Source organism: Cucurbita moschata, unplaced genomic scaffold, assembly GCF_002738365.1.
Source record: "Cucurbita moschata cultivar Rifu unplaced genomic scaffold, Cmos_1.0 Cmo_Scf00106, whole genome shotgun sequence".
NCBI classification, from domain to species: domain Eukaryota; kingdom Viridiplantae; phylum Streptophyta; class Magnoliopsida; order Cucurbitales; family Cucurbitaceae; genus Cucurbita; species Cucurbita moschata.
Window position 1 is genome coordinate 87325 of NW_019268622.1, and position 20309 is coordinate 107633.

Sequence of the window (20309 nt, forward strand, 5' to 3'; positions counted from 1 at the left end):
TTACTACGTGTATGTCGTGTTTGCTGTGCGTAGAAAACTATTTAGGAACATTATATATTAAAATTTGTTATGGGTTTAAATGTTGATAAACTTTGTCAACATGGTAAAAACATATTAGATATAAGAAAGAAATCATCAATCTATCGAAGTTTAAAGATGAAAATGCTACTAAATCACCCTAACAATGGACTTATGATGTAAATGTAGACAGCTATCTAGTGCACGGTTGTAACATCCGAGTCCCGACGAGAAATTGAAAATTAGATTTTTTCTTTTAAAACCCGAAATTTTAAGATTTTATTGATGATCTTCGAGATCGAATTTGAATATGAGGCGGAAGAGAAAAATACTTAGAAAAATATTAAAAAAAAAAAAAAGGGAAAATTTCAAAAACTAAAGTCAACCTTGGGTAAATGGGTCAAGCAATAAAAAATCAGGTAGACACGCACGGTACGAATGGTGGCAAGCGCGTTAAGCAAGAGAAGAATATGTATCCAATAGGGGAAGCAAGAGAAGAATATGTATCTAATAGAGGATGGTGGAGCGCGTTTGGCATCGTGTTGACACGCATCGGTAGGAGGACAAAGGCACGCATCATTCCAATAATGGGAGACTTGAACCACGACTCGATTTGAATCGAAGCATGACCATGACACATCTAGGAAGTCTAGTCCGCTTGCGCAGTCAAGGATCGAACATGCACCTTCAAATTTGTAGTAGCAAACCAACGTTCCACGTGGCAAACCAAGACATTTGTACTCATGTTTAAGCATGTGAGGTTAAGGCCTCCAAATGTTACAAAACTTCGTATAGGACTTGTTTATGACCTTAATGAGTATTCAAGTTTGCACGGATCCAAACAAAAGTATATTGATTTATTAAGATTTTATTTCCATCTTTTTTATAAAAATTATATTAAAAGATGAAAACTTTAAAATAAATATATTTTTTAAAAAAATAATAAACCAAAAAAAAATTTCCAGCCACGAACTCGATCCTCGCAAATTTTCCATGAGAAATCTCTCATCGATCCCCACAAAAAAAAAATTGATAATTTCATATAGATGAAGAATGAAATAGGTGGACGAGATGGGAACAGGACAAGAAGTCCCCACCACGCCCTATGGACACTCTAATAGACTCTTTTAAGTTATTTCTTAAACATGATTTTCTTGTACGTCAACAATCTATTGTTCAAGATTACATTTGCAACTTTTGATTTTTCAGGTAAAGAAGACGAGACAAGTCCTTAGAATCTTTTTACATAAGTACATTATCTTAATATTAATTTAATAAAGAGTGATCGTTTAAATCAAGTTCTTTTGTTGCTTTAAAAAAATAATATTTAACTTATATCTTATACCCACCCCTTAGGATAAAATTGACCTTAGGCCTAGATTTAGTGCATCTCATGGAATGTATTTAATTTCATACACAATAGTTTAACTTTTCACTATTGATCGAAAGTTTAAAATCTTTCACTTCGTGGTCGTACTCTTAGTTTAACATAAAATCTCATTTTTATATTAAATTATTTTTTGCAATGTGTCACAATCGTATTATGAAAAGAGTAGGTTGTGAACCTTATGTTACGGTAAGTGAAGCGCCGACCATGTGGCGCTCATTCGATCATGCGAGAGCCTAGACGAGTGCCATGATGCGACCGAGGAGAACAATATATCTTCTAACACGCCACATAGAGTGAGCATTGATGAGAAGACAAGACATAAGTAAGATAAAGGCAACGAGTAGACAAGGGTGTCAAAGATAGACTTGTTGAGGGGTTGGGTAGGGCAATGGGCCTTAACTTCTAAAGTCGGGGTTTTGAAGAAAATTTGGGCATGCGATTATGGAGTTAAGTCCGTCCACATGAAATATGAAAGCTTGTCAAATTTAGTGTCAATTGAACAGCGGGCGGATGCTCCATGATACCGTATGTCCGTTTGCCAAAATCATGTCTACACCCTCCGTTCGAGAATGCCTCCAAATGTACTTTATGGGGAAGCATGGTGTCATCTCTTCACCATCCCTAGGCCTTGTGGCCTAAGTAAACTGCCCTGTGGCACATGCATGTGTCACAGTAAGGGTGAGCGTTTCGAGACAAGTGTCTTGGACAACTTTCTTTGAAATAAAATTTTGAAGGACAGTATCGGGGGGTACAAGTATGCCAATATTGTGCGCCTACCTGTGTGTCAGAGGTTGGATTTTGCACCCACTATCCAGTACGGTATCCGTAAATGACATGGCATGGGCATGAAGAACCTATGCATTGATAGAACTCGAATGGATGGATGTTCGGGATATTTTGATGTTATGAACGCCACATGGACCCCGTTCTCGATGACATGAACGAGTGAGTTGCGATGACCGACAACATCCCGTGACTTGGGATGATGTCAAGACGTATAGGCCATATTGATTGGGAACCAAGATGATGTTGGATGCGATGTCGCATTGAAAGACCTTGGTCTTGAGTAGAGGCAAGGTTGAGTCGAATGACTTGGCCTAATGTAAAAGCAAGTCGGTTGTGTAGTAGATGATTGAACATGCACATGCAGGCGACATGAGTAGCCAAACAAGCTTGTATTCCGTACGAGCGATGTTCGGCTGACAAAGACAAATCTCGCATAAGGTCCGGTGAAGCCACAAAGCTAAGAAAAAAAACGAATATGGGGCTTGAATTCCCCTTAAAGATAGTCGTGAGCGTGTCAAGATCACGACATTGCACGGTTAAAAAAGTATGACCGTGAGACCGTGCGTGGTCTCAACATTTAAGAGCCAAACTTGAAAAATGAAAAAGAATAAAAAAGAAAAGAAAAAGAAAAAAAAAAGGAAGAAAAATTACTCCTCCATCATCACCTCCCCCTCCATACCATATTAGATTGCATCGTTGCGATGAAGCTCTTTAGCTGAATACAGCCATTAAACGACCGTTGTTTTCAAATTGGTCAGTAGCCACATAACTGCAGTTTGCGAACAAACCCTAACACAGCAATTGGAATCTGGAAAGGCAGCAAGATGATTGTCAGGACTCCTCCACCGAAGAAGCAACGATCCGATGTTAGGGCTCTGCCCGATTCCTCATCGGCAGGTGCCTCAGATCTTCCGCTCGTTATCTATGAAGATCCTCTTCCCGTGGTGCCAGCAACGACACAACCAGAGTGTTCTCACGAGCCCTCTGAGCAGATGCTCTGCACTTACCAATGTCGCCAAATGGTTCGGAAAATGACGTCCCTTTCTCAAATATATTTATTGTTATTGATACATCATTTCATAGTCTTACTATTTAGTGAAGTTCGTTAGAAATGTTTGATGTTTCTGAACTCTATTAGGAGGCGTAAATGTTAGCCTGTCTAAACCGAGTTAACTATTTTGTGGAGATGGTGGTTTGAACACACTTTTGAGTCACTGGGAATCTGAGAGCCATGTGCTTCTCAATCGTGTTGAAGATTAAGGTCACAAGAAAACTCCTAAAATAGGAGGTCTTCATCTAAATGGGCAGGCGAACTCGAATTAGACTGTCCATTTTGACATTCCCGCCCATTTCGTATGTTAGCCGACATACATTTTAAATAAGCCCTGAAATTTGACAAATCATGAGATATTTTGAGTAAATTTAGAGGGAGGCAAACTGTTGCCTCTTTCCCAATTGTTTCGAATGGAAAGACATTTCTTCCTGGCTATACTTTTACCTCTTCGATCAATTGAATTGTCTGGTTTCTTATCATAACATAAGAAAAAAAAAAAAAAAAAAAATTCCTTTGGTGCATGATAATACCATCTAAGGCTGGTATTAATTGCTAGATCTCTCTTCTATCAGGTCATGTTAAAATTTGATTATTTCCAGATAGACATCACAATGTGTTTAATATCAGTTAAGTCCCTTTAAAGCATCAACACTGGAAGAAAAGAAGACAATTTATGATCCCACTTTGTAGGCGATTCATTGTCATTAATTAATCAGCGTGGACTAACCAAGCTAGGTAACTATGATATTTGAACTACTCCAATGGTTTTATCCTCCATGGAGAAGTTGATATGGTGCAATTTGTGTCAGCTTCTTTATGAATGCCATGTCAAAGTATGTTTGGCCGCTTGCAATACTTTTTACCTATTTCACAGTAATTTATTATAGTTTAGAAATCAAATGTCTTTGCTCCTTGACACATTAAACTTTAGTTTAGAACTCACATACGAACTTTGCACAATAATAAGCTTTCCAATACCTCTTTCATATTTTGTCCCAATCAATTTTGTCTACTTGCTTTTATTCCTTAATTACTGGTAGAACTTGAACCATGAACTTTAATTGTGTTTCTTTTTCAGGTGAAGGCAGACTTCTTAGATGCATTAAGCAATGCAGAGAAGCAAGTTCATGATTATGAATTGAAGTTGGGCGTGCTAAATGAGAACCTCTCCAAAGTTGGTGAGTTGTTAGCATATAAGTTCTATTAATTGCTGGTAGATGAAGTGAATGCAGTTTTATATTCTTTTGAAGAAAGTCTAATGCTGAAAGATAAAAATTTCCAAAAAGGAGGAATGAAAAAGAGAGAGTGAAAATACTAAGGTAATATACAAGCAACCCAATTTAAACATATATCTTGTAAGGAAAAATCATAAAAGAGCTTGGAATAAGAACACCAAATAGAAACGTGGAATTTTGCTGCCTCAAACGATCTAGCCAACAATTGCTTTCAAGAACTGACTATGCGCCAATTGAATTTTTGATATAATAGCCTAACTGGATTATAACCCACCACAAATGAAGCCGTGGAGGAAGACTTGGACCAATTAGCAATTGAAGAGTTGTGCTTGAAACCATTAGTGAATACCCATGAAGATTAAAAATCCCAAATAATTTCTACCAATAGGTGAAGTGTATCAGTGAAGACTCCTAAGTTTTGGAAGCGAGGAGCTGCTGTGTACGAAATAAGTTCTTATGCATTTGGTTCAACAATGCGGTGTTTTTTTCTTTTTTGTAGAAGATATGGAGACAAAGTTGGTGGTTCCTCTTCGATCTCTCATTTGCGTTGTTCAAACATTCCTTAGTTGATTGTTGCAACTCCTTGTGTATTCTCAATTTTCTAAGCAAGGTAGAGATGATTTTGTTTCAACTGAGTTGTTGAAGCGTTGGTCCCTCCAAGGATGGCACTTAATGTGTTGTTTGGCCTCCTTCTGGAGGTAAGAAGTTAATTCAAATACTTGCTGATTTCTCCAAAAAAAAAAACACAAAAAAAAAAAAAAGCGAAAAGGTTGGCTTATCTTTGGGAAATGTTAAAAGATTTCCTTCAGAATTATGAAGAACATTATTGGTCTTTAATTGATTTTCTTAAATAGATTTTGGTAGAGGATTCATCTGTGTTGTCTGTGGTTAAGGATAAGCTTGTGATTAAGGAGAAGCCAATTCATAGAAGTTATGTGGAGGCTGTAAAGAAGAGCGTGAGGGACAGTCAGTGTTTTGAACTCCACTGAAGACAATCTATTTGAACATCTTCTTGGGTTTGAATGGAGAAAGAAGTGGTGAATATGAACTTCTGTGAGGTTTTAGTTAAAGAAGTTTTAGAAGATACTTTTCAATTTCCAGTCTTGATTAATTACCACAACAAATCAAATGAAACTTGGCAAAAAGGAAATGAACACGCTGCCAAGGAACTGTGTTTCCTTTCCTTCAAACCTCTAATTTGCTCTTGCTTGCTGCTACTAACAGGTGTCGGTGATTTTGGTGCTTCAATTCATCCTTTCATGGGTTTGCCCTCTAGCTTAAGCTTACCTAATGCAAAAGAAGAAATCAGATCTTTTGATAGTCGTTGATCATGCACGATTGAGTATGTGTCCGTGTAGTAGCAATCCTCTCAATTCAACGAGCCATGCTTCCATTTTTCTTTTAATATTTTTGATTCTATGTAGAGAGCAAAGTTGGAGTAGGGGTATGACAGGGTGTAGCGATAAAAAACAGGATGTGTGGTAAATTTCTATTTTGTCATTCCCAATTCGAATTGTCCCAACTTTCTTTTCTTCCAAGAGATTCGATTTTAATACAACACTGATCATAAGTTCTAGAATCGTCGAAATCCTTATTTTTTTGTCATAAACTCTCATCGCTATTGTAATAATTGCAAATGTCTTTCTATACATTGGTACGAGTGGATGAGGATGTTGTTATAAAGACTTTGGGGTTTCAATTGGCCACTGTAAAGGGTTATCACATTCTTTGGTTAGATCTTCTAGCCTCTTCCTTGTTCATGTATCATCCGTTGGCTTGGGATTAGATCTTCCAACCTCTTCCTTGTTTATGTATTGTCCGTTGATTTGATTTTCCACTGGGATGTTTCAAATCAAAAAAAGAAAGGAACCATAACAAATCCTCATTAAGTAATGGGTTTTTAAGGGGTTTGCTTTGCTGGAACATCGGGTTGCCTAAATTGTCGGATGATGCTATTCGGGGTCGATGCTTGCATACGTGTTAGATATGTTTGCTTATTGAGTTCATTGCTTTTTTGGTACGAGGGACCTATGCTTGCCAAATTAGCTTTCTTAGACAACACTCCAGTTTCTCTCGAAGCAAGAGGTCTTGCTTATCCCGACCCAACAGTTTGGATAGTCAACTACTTTTCTGTTGAAAGATTGGTTTTTTCATTAAATTGGTTCATAGATCAAGAAAGAATTCAGCTGCTTACAAGGGGATGCAATTAATCGAAAGTCAGAAGCTGAAATTTCTCTTCGGTCATCAATGAATTGAGGTGTGAATTTTCAAAAGGCAGGAGGCCCTAAAGTAAGGAATGATTCAACATTAATTGGACTAAACTCCTCTCGACAGAATAAATGGGCTCTCCGAATTGTTCTTAATAGTCACCCATCACTCGGCTCTCAAATCCCACTTGTGGTGGATCCGAGAGACAAAAGTCAAAACGCTTATGGTTGATGAGGTTTTGCTGAAATTAGATGAAAGTATTGAGGTGTTAGAAGCTGAAATTTAATCGAGAGTCAAAAGCTAGAATTTCTCCTTTGTTATCAATGAATTGAGGTGTTAATTCCTGAAAGGCAAGAAACCCTAAAGTTAAGAAAGAATCAACATTAATTCGACTGAACTCTTCTTGGTAGACTATTAGTGTTCTAGAACTGTGCTGGATAGTCACCCATCACACTCTCTCAAACCCAACCTATGGTGGATCTCGAGAGACAAAGTTGAAGCGCTTATGGTTGATAAGACTTTGATAAAATTAGAAGAAAGGATTTTGAAGAGTCTTGATGAAAAATGGAGGCCATATGAAATTTTCTATTTAAAAATTGAAAATTGGTCAAGAGAAGCATACCAATTCAAATTTTATTGAGGGGTATGAAGATTGGATCTCCTAAAGAATTTACCTTTAACATATTGGGAACTAAGCACGTTTGAAGCAATTGGAGAATATTCTGGTGGCCTTGGTAGTGTTTCGTCTCAAACCCTTAATTTGCTTGACTGTACTGAAGCTCGTATTGAAGTAAAGAAGAACCTGGAAAAAGAGGGCATTCTTTTCTTAGATTTGGTGATGTGACTTCACTAAATCCTCCAAATATCTTTAATGGTGTTCTGTCTTTACATGATTTCTCAAATTCCTTAGATTTATGTAGGCTACAGCAAGTCATGGAAGATGGAGTCATTCGTGCTTCCAAGGACACTGTTTTAATTATGCCAGCAGATGAAGCCTTAATGGTGTGCTGTATTTAAATGACTTTTCAAGTTCCTTAGATTTATGTAAGCTACAGCAAGTCATGGAAGATGGAGTCATTAGTGCTTCCAAGGACACTGTTTTAATTATGCCAGAGATGAAGCTTTAATTGTCCCTAGCCTGCCTGGCGAGCATCAACAGTCAGCTCCTATCATCATCTTTTAACGAGGAGGATGTCATTAATGTGTTAGAGAATGAAGGTTTAGTTATGCCAGAGAAGGAGGCTTTTATTGCACCAGGTGTTGAGGAGACATCTTTAAATATTTGTCCTTTATCTGAACAGGTGGGTCCTTCTACTGTGCCTTTTCAGAATATTGATTCTTCTTTAGTTAAAGAAATACAAAACAGGCCTCTCATTGAAACAGTTCCTGTACTTAACGAAGATCTCTCTTCCAAGGTAATGGTTCCTTTAATGGATGATGGTCTCCCTCCCAAGGCAACGGTTCAAATTGATGATGGTCTGTCTTCCAAGGCAATGGTTCATAATTCCTCCAAAGATTTAGACTCCTTAGTTTCAATGAGTATCAAAGAAGTAAAAGATGGTTTTATGGCAGCTTATTCAAATTATCATACAAGATAAAAAGAAATTATCCCTTTGACTTCCAATGGTTACTGATGAGCATTATTTATAAGAATATTGGCTCACAGAAGACTTTTCAAGTAATTCTTCAAGCCCCAATTAGCCTTTCATACTCACTCCTGGTAATAATGATTTGGCTGGAATAAAAGTCTCTTTAAGGGTATCATTCAGTTATCCAAAGTCCTTTCACCTTCTGAATAAGCATCTAATCCTTGTTTTAATAACTCTGATGATGAGTCGGATGTTAGTTTGAGTAGTGTGGAACTGCATCTTCATTCTCATGGCAACAACTTTGATGTTATCATAATAAAAGATCCATTTGCAGAAGCTTTTGAGTCCCTCTTTCAAAATTCAGATCAGGAAAATTCCTCTTATAAGGATGAATAACTTGAGAATCATTACGTCAATGACACTTTTTCTTCTTCTTTAAACCAATGCAGGTTTTCGTCATTATTTGAGCTCAGTGGTCTGCAACTGCATGAAATTTCTCCTTTGAGTTCCACGAGGATTCATAACAAGAATTAAAAATGCATTTTATTTTTCGTTTTTCCATGAAAGGTTCTGTCATGGAATATCAGGGATCTGGGAGATTTTTCAAAAAAGTTCAATTTTGAAGAAATTCCTGCAACTCCATTGTCCTGATATGGTGCTTATTCAAGAAACCAAGGTTGGCTTTTTTAATAGGAAAATCATCAACTTATTATGGAATCTGTAAGATATGAGCTAGGTGAATGTGAAATCCATTGTCTGTTCAGGTGGCATGCTAATCAAGTGGGATGACAGCAAGTTGAAAGCATTGGAAGTTCTAAAAGGTGGTTACACTCTTTCGGTTAAAATTTCTTTTCAACAAGACATGTTTAGTTAGTTTACAGTTGTTTTGGGTCTAAATGACTATAGAGAAAGAAAACATCTTTGGAATGAATAAGATTAGCCATCATTATGTGGGCTATAAAATACAGTGATTTTCTGTTTCAAGAAAGTGCTTGGGAGCAGTTATGGGTAATTTTTTTGCGAGATTTTGTACCCTCAGAGACTATGATTGGGCATATTATTGATGTGGAGATGGAACTACATCAACACATCATACTCAGTTTTCTTGGTTTGATGGGGTTAAATCTGTTGAGATTGCATTGCAACAAGTCAAATCCCTAAACTTGATAAGACTGCATCAAAGAGAATTTTAAAAACTCGTGGTATTCTGGCAAGGCAAGTAAATGGGATAGTTGCTGATCAGGGTGTTTAGCTATCGCAGAAGGTGAAAAAATTACTTTGTCTAATGGGACACTCAAAACATTTATTTTTTGGCTACTCATACTCACGCTCTTGTTGGCTCAAGCTGCCCTCCTTATCCAATATCCAAATTGTGGATGGAAAGAAATCAAATAATCTTAAAAAGAAAGCAACTATCTTGACTTTACAAATTTGAATTGGTCCGTTTGAAAACTTCCTCTTGGTGTTCTCTCTCATAGGATTTTGCTGGATTTTCTCTAGAGGATATTTGCCTTCATTTGGAATGTCTTTATAATTTATTTTGAGTGATTGATTGTTTAATTTTATTGCTTTCTTTTATCACTTTCTCTTTTTCACTCCCTTGTGGAGTTCGTTTCCACCATTAGACTCTTTTCATTTCTTCAATGAAACATTTCGTTCTTGTTTAAAAAAAAAAAAAAGAAAAAAAAAAAAGGAAAGATGAAGTGAATGAGTTGCCAAATAGCAAATGATTTAGGTTCTCTCATGCCAACGAGCACAAAAACACATTGATGGCATGAGGGAAGAAAAAGCTAGCTTCCTTTGCAAAACTTGAGAGGAATTCAATCTATTATTAATCACCATCCACATAAGAATATTGATTCTCTTTGGACATTTTGACTTCCATAAGGCCGGTAAAACATCTTTTGGAATAGGAGAACTAATTATGCCTATTATTAGCTACAGAAACCATAAGGAAGGGATTAAAGAGATATTGTAGAGACTTGGCATCCACAATTTTTGAGGAGAATCTCCAAACCAAGCGTCCTGTCAAAAGCAAATCCTCTTCCCATTGCCTGGAAAAAAAAGTGGGAAAGTTTATCCACATCTTTCTAGACTTTTGAAATATTGAGCTAGGGAATTTGAAGGCTCGCTTTTCTCCCAAGGGAAAGTGAATGCTGTTCTATTGCTGATAAATTCTTTTTTTTTTTTAAAACAAGGATCGAACTTCTCATTAAGGAAATGAAAAGAGACTAATCTTTAAAGATACAAACTCCAATGAAGAGTTAAAAAACAATAAAAAATGAAATAAAGACCAAACACTACGAAGAAAAAAAAAAACTATAAAGCAGAAATAAAGGCATGCCAATTAAGACAAATACCCCATAAGAACATCCAGCAATAATCTTTGAGAATATCAAGAAGACTTTAACCGCGCTGATTCAAATCTGCCAAACCAAGAAAGGCGCTGATTTTGAAAAATTCTCCGATTCTCTTCAACCACAATTCTGATAGGATGACTTTGACCACACTAATCCATAGGAGCTTTGCCTTTGGATTTAAGAAGTTGAAAAATATTTTCCTTCATTAAACAGTTCTTGATTTTTCTTACCAATAAGAACCTTGAGAAAGCTGCCACTCTGATTTTTCTTACCAATAAAACCTGGGCTCTGTGTCTTTCTTGCAAACACCCAGCCACTACCTTAGCCAAAGTTTTAATAGCTCCAGATGTCTTAGATTGTATTGGCTAAGATAAAGGTTTTATCTTAGACTTAAAGTTATCAGAACTTTGTAGGGAAACATTTAACAAATTCCAAAATGTAAGCCATCCCTTCTTTGAAAAGCCCATTGACACTTGAATGTACTTTCTGCCACTTGACGAGGGCCAAACAACACATCTCATGAACTAACCTGCAGGGGACTTGAGTTTTTCAAAGATGAGAAGTACATGAATCATCGCAAGCTTGCTTGGAGAAGTGCTGTCGATTTGGCCAATGCAACAATTTAACAATGGATCTTTCAAACCACCTCAAGTGTGGTGGAGAAAGGGGTATCATCATTTTGCTTGTGTACCTTCCTCATAAAAATTTTCAGATTTAAACCAAAAAACGAAATGTTGATCTTGCAATTACTAACTTCCAGGACTTGAAAAGAAAATAACTAAAATCGGGTAAGAAACTGGAGCTAAACAGACTTGTGGCTGAATCGGTTGAAAGCTAGAATCAGTGAGGTATGGGGAGTGAGGAGAGAGAGAGAGAGTGTGTGGGGGGGGGGGGNTTCTAGAGACTGCAAATTTCATGGAAATTATTCTATTGTTGGGTTTCCTCTTGTATCATTATGTCATTGAGTGAGGAAAGAAGAATTTAACTCTATTTGTACAAGAGGGATCCCAGTGAGACAATAACGATAGCTAGGGATCCCTCTTGTATAAATAATCCTATTTTCTCACTCAAGAATATATTAGAAAATTATTCTCATACCTAGCTATATGGTATCAGAGAAGTCCTGTGTATGAACCCCTATTGTATCATTTCCCTCCCCAATTAATATTGATTTTCATTTGTTGGGCCTTCTTCAAATTCGTAAGCTTGCAAGTGAAGGAAAATGTTGAATGATTGACATAATTAAATTTATCATAACTCATTAGCTCAAGCTTTTGGGTTGATTGGTGAGGTAACGTCTGAAAAGGTTTTATGTACTCATTTTTGTGAAGAAATTGGATATCCTTCAAAGAATCTGTCTGATAAGTCTCCTCCTCTCCTTCCTGACAATGCAGTAGATGAAAAAGGAACAAAATTTTCTTTTTAAAGGAGCTGTGGCGTTGATTTGTATGAGATTAATGCAAAAGCCTGTCTCTAGTGGGTGCCCTTGGTTGATATTTCTCTTTGGATTTTTGTTTCGGAGTTTGTTGAAGTTGGTTTTGTTTTTTGGGCTGTGTTTGGTCATGTTTTGTTGTTTCTTTGGGTGTTTTATTCCCCCCCCCCCGGGAGTTTGTATGATTGAACACTTTTCTTCCTTTTGACCTATCATTTAAAATTATATTTCTATTTAAAATAACATCAACAGCAAACTAAGGTTCCTATAAAAAAATCTCAAACTGAAGATGCTGGTCTCTTATCAATCTTTTACTGAGTAGTATTAGTGTTTCTAGAACATATACTTACACTTGCCTTGGAAGCAATTTTAGCTGAAGGTTGTCTTGATATTGTGAGTTGGGACCTTTCCTTGTCTTCCATTTTCTTTATTACTGTCTTCTCTTATTTCAAATTCCAACCTAAGTAGGGGTGTTTTATCCTTCTTCGTGGGGATGTCCTCAAGTGTTATTGCAAAGTTTAAATATATCTATATGGAAGTTCCAGAGGAATTTTTAAATAGTATCGAGGATCTTTCTCATTTTTTAAGGTTGCCGTAAGCAGGCCTGTGTCTGAATAGGGGTTTGTTTTCATTGTTCCTTGTAAAGTTTTGAAGTTTTGAAGTAAAGTTGGAGCACCCTCTCCTATTGGTGTCTTCATGACCTTTTCTTCCAAGTTTTGTCTTCTGGGGCTGTGGCTCAGGAGTTGATCTTACACATCGTTGGAGTTGGTCTTAGCTTCAGTGGTTCTGGTTTATCGGTTTTCTGTGTTAGTTTTCACCTCATTTCAGTGGCTGTTTTCCATCGAGCACTTTGTTCTTCAGTGTCGTTTTTAGGTTTCTTATAATTTACGGAATTTGTTCTTTATTGGTTTTGTTGGTTGTTCTCACTCCCACTAGGAGTTTGTATCCTTGAGCCTTTTTCTTTCTTTTCATTTATTATTGAAAAGTTCGTTACTTGTTAAAAAAAAAAAAAAAAAATGGTTGTGTGATCTTTCGGTTTGTAGTACTTCCTTGTTTATAGGATGGAGTTTATCTTAAGGTGAATGGTTTTTTTGGTTTTGTTTTGATCATTTAGTTGGGCTGGTATCTGTTTTTGTTTTAGTTCTTTGCTGGTTTCTTCCTAGGTAAGTTATTTCTACTTCCATGTAATTTTTCATGTTAGTTTTCAATATTTGATCAAAAAAAAATTTTCTTGCCGATTTGAGTTGTCATTGTAATTATCGCAGAATCGGAGAGAAAAAAATTTCTGGAACAGTTATTATACACAGAGCAAGAACTTGCTGCTGCAAGGGGACGTGAAAAGGTTTTGCAAGAGCAATTAATTAAAGAAATTAATGATTCCGGGGAACAATTGAAGAAGCAAATGCAAATAAGCAGTGAACTGGAGGTATGTTCATTTGAATTTCAGGTCCAACAACCAAAAGAGTTTTATTTCCTAGCTGGTTGATTCTTATTTTCTATCCTCGAGGAGAACACGGAGGGAGAGCACTTTCTCTTCTCACTTTAGTCATTGGTTCTTTTTTTTTTTTTAATCAAAGAAACAAAATTTTCATTAATAGATGAAAAGAACATAAAACTTCAAGATACAAACTCCCATGCGGAGTGAAAGAGAGGAAAAAAACCAACTAAACAAAGCCAACCAAACTCTCCAAACCCTAATTAAACAAGGGTTTTGGAAGGGACAATAGAGTTGTGGAGATGATTGATTAACAATATGAGATAGAAAAGCAGGGGGCGGCAATGGAGAGCACCATTGGAAGATAGTAAGAGAAAGGAAAAAGAGAGGAAGCCAGCTCACTTAAAAAATAGTATGTAACTTAATAAAATATCCAACTGACCTATATAAAATCACTTAACTAACTTGATTGCTACATCATTTTTTGATGGTCAACTAACAGTCCAAGGTCCATTTGATAACCATTTCGCGTACTCTAGACATAAGATGTCTCTTTTGAAAAGAGACTAATACTAAAAAATACACATTCTTCAAGGAAGTGCAAAATAGAACACAACGGAACACAAAATAAACCAATGTAGAGAACCAAAAAAAGAACAAGATATAGAAATAACATTCAATATGAGAAGTACCAATCGAATTGTACAAAAAGAAATTAGAAAAGAGAAAGCCTTAAGGACCAAACTCAACGCAAAAGATTGCACGCTAAAAATGGAACCAAAGACAACGCCCGAGAACTAAAAACTTTGAACAAAAAAAACTGGAAAAACTCAAAGATCTGAGCTCTAACCAAAAAGAACAACCACTAGGGATCAAAGCAGAATTGAGCCTCAAAACATCAAGCAAGAACCACTGAACCCAAACCCAAATGCAATAGAGCAATCAAACTTCAACAACGAATGTCTTGGGAGTTGAATGGAAAAATTTCATGCATCTCGAGGCCACAAGTTCAATAAGAGAAGCAAATTTGATAGGCATTGTTGAATGAAGGGAATGAGGAATCTCTTTGTTTGTTTCTTGAAATAATGATACCAATCATAACTAAAAGAATCTTGTACACCAATATCATCAATTATAATTTCCATAAGCTTAAAAGTAGATTCCACACTACTCAAACTAACTTCAGATGCATCATCACAATCATCAACATAATTTGAGAGGAAGGAGAAGTAGTGAGATCGTTTGAAAAATGAAATACTCCCTTAGTGAAAACACCATCAAAATCTAATACAATAAAATCTTGTCTACTACAAATATGAGAAATTACTTTCTTGATCGATGGAGCCAAAGGGCTAGAAGCATTTTCTTTAATACAATCTGGATGGAATGTATTATCCTCGGTGGTTGGAAAAATTGAAAAATGATGCACCTTTCTTCGAGTGTAGTAATGAAGATAAGGTGCAACAAAACAATTCTTCACCTCTTGAATGCTTAAAGACTTAGAAGACTCAAGCGCCCTATGGGAATCACCAAAAGATGTTTCTTTAATGATTGTAGTTGCCATCTCTGGATTTTCCTTTGAAGCATTGCAAAAAATCTGGTGATTGAACATCAAAAGGTGGTGAACAATTATGTTGAGAAGACTTTTTTTATCTTCAATTACTGAGCTAATTTGAATAGTGTCCCACAAATGCATGACCGATTTTGACTGCATGATGGTTCCCCATTCCTCATTCTCTTTATTCAACAAATTGGACAATTCCGAGCAGCCAATTGATTGGTCATGAATGCTTCATTCAATAGGCACTGGAAAAGCATTCATTACCACATGATGGTTCCAAACAAAAAATAGTCTAACTCATGGTTCGATAAAGGCCTCCATGTTTTTTTATTGTAAGTTTTTGTCTTTTTTAACTAAAAAACTTCTCATTGATATAATGAAAATGAATGAAAGTTCGAAGGACACAAGTTCCAAAAAGGAGTTAAAAATAAAGAAACAAAACAGAAATAAGGAAACAAATATAAAGATAGTTGTCAACCATAGAAAACAATAAAATTTTTAAAGATCAATGGACTTTTACAATCCTCTTCTAAGTTGATCCAAAATAGAGATCAATGTGGTGTAGCCTAATAGGATAGATGAGATTTTTCTCCACGAGGTCTAAACTCCAATCTTTATTATGAATCAATTGATGTGGAAATAATTTGCAAAAGATAGTAAAAAGTGGATTGATCTAGATTACCTTCATTTCTCCTTACATTAATTCTAACCCACCCAAAAAGAGAACTTGTTCTCAAGTTTAAAAAGAAAAAAGAAGACCAGGAGATGAAAACAAATTGCCAAACAATATAAATGATATGGAATCACTACAAGGGAAGTAAGATTCGGATTACCTTGTTGATCGAATATATCAAGGCAAGAACATTTATTTGAGATTCGAATCACTTCACAAGTAAGATTGATCATGTCAAGCTTGAATGATTCTACATGCAACCTAAACTACATAGAATTTGCAAAGAAACTTAACCATTGGCTAAAGAAAAGCACAAATGCTTCTTTTACTCCATTTTTCCTTACAAAAATAACATACATGGCTTTATCTAGGCTCAAAGTAAAACCCTTGACCTTACATGAGGCATTTCAAGAGTTTGTAACGTTCATACTTTGTGACTATAATTAGCCACTATGTATACTTTATAACCATAATTAGCCACTATGTAAAAAAGCCTTAAAATACATTAAAGAAACACCATAACTCTTAATCACACTAAATTATGATCCACCCAAAATTTATAACAATGAAGCTTCATTCTTCTTCAATGTGGCATGAATTGAAATATCTTTTGATAATTTCAATAGCATTTTCTTCACATCTTCATTGAAGTATATTATATGATTGATGTCTCTTGGTCCATATCAATATAGTTGATGAGTCAAATTTATTTGCTTCTTTTGATGATTTGAAAATTTTCTCTCAAAATACTTTTTTCCTCATTGTCAGAATAGTAAATAATTTTACAAACCCTTAAAAAAAAACCTACTTTTAATCACTTACCCATTTGAAACAATGTTGAGTGTGAAATTTGGAGAGATTGGTGGAAGAATCGCGTAGAACTGATACCGTATCATCAGCCGAATTTAATGAAGCAAAACCCATGTCACAAATATGGAAAAATGACATCCTAGGCTCGTTTGAAATAAAGTCGGTTAGTTGGGGTATGAGTTGGGTCATATTAAGGAAGTTTATATTGGGATGGTTCTCTAAAATTCGAGTTGAAAAACCCAAATTTGTGTCTAGAGGGGTTGACCATGTGGGCTGGACAGAAGAAAACACACAGGTTAGGTTGAAAAATGGGTTGTGTCATCTTCAATGCACAAATGCAACTTCTCCATCATCAACGTTTCACCTTCTTCACTTCTTTGCAAATGACTATAATTAGGGCTTCGGCATCCGCTTCCTTTTCTCCTTTGCACATGACTACACATAGGGTTTCCATCTTTGAAACTTCTTCTTTTGGGTCGAAATGTAACACACCTCTTTATCTTATTCATCGCATACTCACATATTTTACAGCCATGATCAGTTCAAAGAAACTTTCCCTACAGCGTCCATTTGTCAATTCCTAGTAAACTCTGCTCTATTATTGAAGCTTGGGGTTTCAGATGCGGGCAATTCCACCTACATTGCTTCAGATAAAAGCTTAGCTGCTCCCTATTGTTATCATTTCAATGAAATTAATATCAAGGAATACTCAAGGTCTTGGAGATTCCTATAAAGGGTCGGCTTGGTTGACAGAAAGTCTAGTGGAAAGGTATACGAAGGGTTAGGGGATGAATCTTCTCATTAATTAATTGACAGGTTTTTGGTTTTGAAATAATGAGATAACTTATTTGATAATTCCAAGAGTGTGGAACAATAATTGAGAAGTCTCTCCTTCAAGATCGTTCTTATTAAGATTTAAGATTTGGAATGCTGAGAACGAAGACAAAAGAAAAAATAAAAAGCCTCCTTTTGGATTTGAAACTGAAATCGAGATTCTTTCTCCTTTTTATATCAAAATCTCTTGGATACTTCAGCCAACTTGATGTTGCTATCACATTTTCTGCCTTCCTTTTTGCAACTATGTTGTTTCTACACAGAGGTAGTCCTCAATTTGCTCAATTAGGCGGTGAAATATTTGTTTTATTTTATAGTGGTTATCTTGTTTTAGATCAAACTTTGTTGTGGGTTGGCCATTCTAGCCTTAAACTCAAAATTAGTAGTATGGCCATTTCTCTTGGAGGCTGAGCTCGTTGGTCTGTTGACCTTGTTTAATTTATATGAGCATTGTAGCTGATTTGTATGCTTGGTTGCAAAGTTGGAGGTCGATTCATGATTTTCATCGGAAGGTTGTAGTAGCTTTTGGTTTTAAGTGTTTGGTGGCGGCCTTTTTCATAGCTTCAGTTTTTGTTTGCTAGCTCTCCAAGTCTTTCGGGTGAAGATATTGAAAAGTTCTTTGTTCTTTCCTGGTTTATTTTCATGGTTAAATCCTTACGTGGATGTATTTACTGTTTTGTATCTTTTTCTTGTTATTTTCATTCCCTTTGTGTGTTTGTATCCCTTGAGCATTTATTCCTTTTTATTATATTAGTGAGAAGTTATTTCTTGTTTTTTAAAAAGTTGGCCGTAATTCTGAATCTTCTCAAACTGATATCAGATTCTGCGTCAGAATCATCATTATGTACATGTTTATCATATTGGTCACTAAAACCGTACATGATGCTCTATTAATCTCTTGCTTTTTGAATTTAGGTAAAGTTGCAAAATGAAGCAAACCTTCGGATGAAAGCTGAGTCTTCAATTGCATTGTCAGAAGAGAAAGCTAAACTCTTAGAAGATAAATTAAACCATTTTTCTGAAAGCATAGAAAGAGAAAGGAAACGTCTTCATGGTGAGCTTGCGCAGTTAAAAGGAGAATCAAAACTTTCTGTTTCAAGGATAAATGCAGATGTAAGTTGACACTTATCGATCACATTCCTCGAAAGAATTCTTGCTGAACATATAAAATTCTCTTATAAAATGTCAAGCAACATTTGTTTGATCATCATGGAAGACTAAACCGTTTAACTTGTCTTGATGATCTTTATTGTAGCTGGAAAAGATGGTTTGCAGAGCTAGTAATGCTGAGAAGGAATCTGAGCTACTAAAAGAGCAGTTGGAAGATTTGAAGAAGCAACTCAATGAGGTCTGTTGCCTTCGTGATTATTTGTGTTAGGTTTTCTGAGAGAATTTTACTAGGATGTCTTTTTCTCTATTGTCTTATTCTACCTTATTGTCTTATTCTCTATGTCTTATTCTACCTTATTGTAATTCAACATCTCTCATTTTATGTCTTTATATTGTGAGTGTCAATTAAACTTGCAATGTGTATACCTTAACTGGTTTCTTTAAGTAGGTGGCTCCTATGGAGTTTGAACCCATAAAACTTCATTGTCCTTTACCCTTTTTTGCTTGCCCTGATGGTTATTAGACCAACTTAGGGGGTTATTATAATGGTTGAAGAAAAAACCTTGATAGAAGGAATATTAATATAATCTCATTAAACGAGAGAAGTAGTTAATCTTATTTATATTATTACCTAGTAATTAAAGATTTATTTAGATTTATCTTATCTTGTTACCTATTATCTTGGGATTTATTTAGATTACCGAGTATCAAGGGAATTTAGATTATCTGTTGATTTAGATTTAGTTAGTCTTTTTCCCTCTAAAAGGGACGTAATTCTCTAAAAAAAAGAAAAGAAAAACAGCCCTCTAATTTAGATTTGCAACATGGTATTAGAGTTTTTCTATCTTGAAAATTTTGATTAGAACCAAAACCCTAACTCAATCGTTGAAGTCTTCGTTCCTGCTGATCATCAATCATGATGAAGTTTCATTTGAAGGCTGCGTCACCGTGACCAATTTTCATTCAGATTGACCAATTTCATTCCAATTGTGAAGAAAAAAAGTTGCCTCTACTCAACTCTGCTTCTGCCTATGCTTCTGCAAGCTACCTCAAACCTACCAGCTTATTCAAACCATCACACTCTCTTTATCAAGCACTCACAAACAAAGGGAGTTACAGTGCTTCTAGTGTATGTAGATGACATCATAGTCACTGAAGATAATGAAGAAGAAAAAAGTGAAACCAGTAGGGGATTGATGAAAGAATTTGAGATCAAGGAACTTGAAAGGCTAAAATACTTTCTAGGTATTGAAGTAGCATACTCACCCAGGGCATTTTCATATCACAGAAAAGTATGTGATGGATTTATTAATGGAAACAGTGAAAAACGGATGTAAACTTGCACCAACACTAGTGGATCCACATCAGAAATTGGGTGAGTCAAAAGAACCTGCAGTGGATAGAGAAATGTACTAAAGACTAGTGGGAAAACTAATATATCTAGCTCATACTCAGTAAGTGTAATTAGCCAATTCATATATGATCTGCGGGAGCCTCACCTTCATGCAACATATAGAGTGTTACGTTTCCCCGGTTCCGTTGCTACCGCGGGCTTTACGCAATCAATCGGATCATATAGATATCTCTTCAACACAACATAGGTCATCGAAAGGATCTCGGAGACCCACCAAAACACGAAAGCCAGAATCTTTCAGAAAATGGATTCCTATTCGAAGAGTGCATAATCGCATGGATAAGCTCACACTAACCCGTCAATTTTGGATCCAATTCGGAATTTTCCTTGGGAGGTATCGGGAAGGAATTGGAATGTAATAATATCGATTCATACAGATACAGAAGAAAAGGTTCTCTAT

At 35.9% G+C, this 20309-nt stretch overlaps 1 protein-coding gene across 1 annotated transcript in view; it reads left to right on the plus strand.

Moving 5' to 3' along the window:
- The first annotated feature begins 2824 nt into the window (after positions 1–2824).
- Positions 2825–20309, plus strand: part of LOC111439783 (mitotic spindle checkpoint protein MAD1) — a 35352-nt gene continuing 17867 nt past the window's right edge. Inside the window, exons 1-5 of the mRNA XM_023077313.1 lie at positions 2825–3216; positions 4327–4426; positions 13338–13498; positions 18301–18498; positions 18641–18733. Of these exons, the coding sequence (XP_022933081.1) occupies positions 3019–3216; positions 4327–4426; positions 13338–13498; positions 18301–18498; positions 18641–18733 (750 nt within the window). The 5' untranslated portion in view covers positions 2825–3018. The remainder of the gene's footprint in view (positions 3217–4326; positions 4427–13337; positions 13499–18300; positions 18499–18640; positions 18734–20309) is intronic.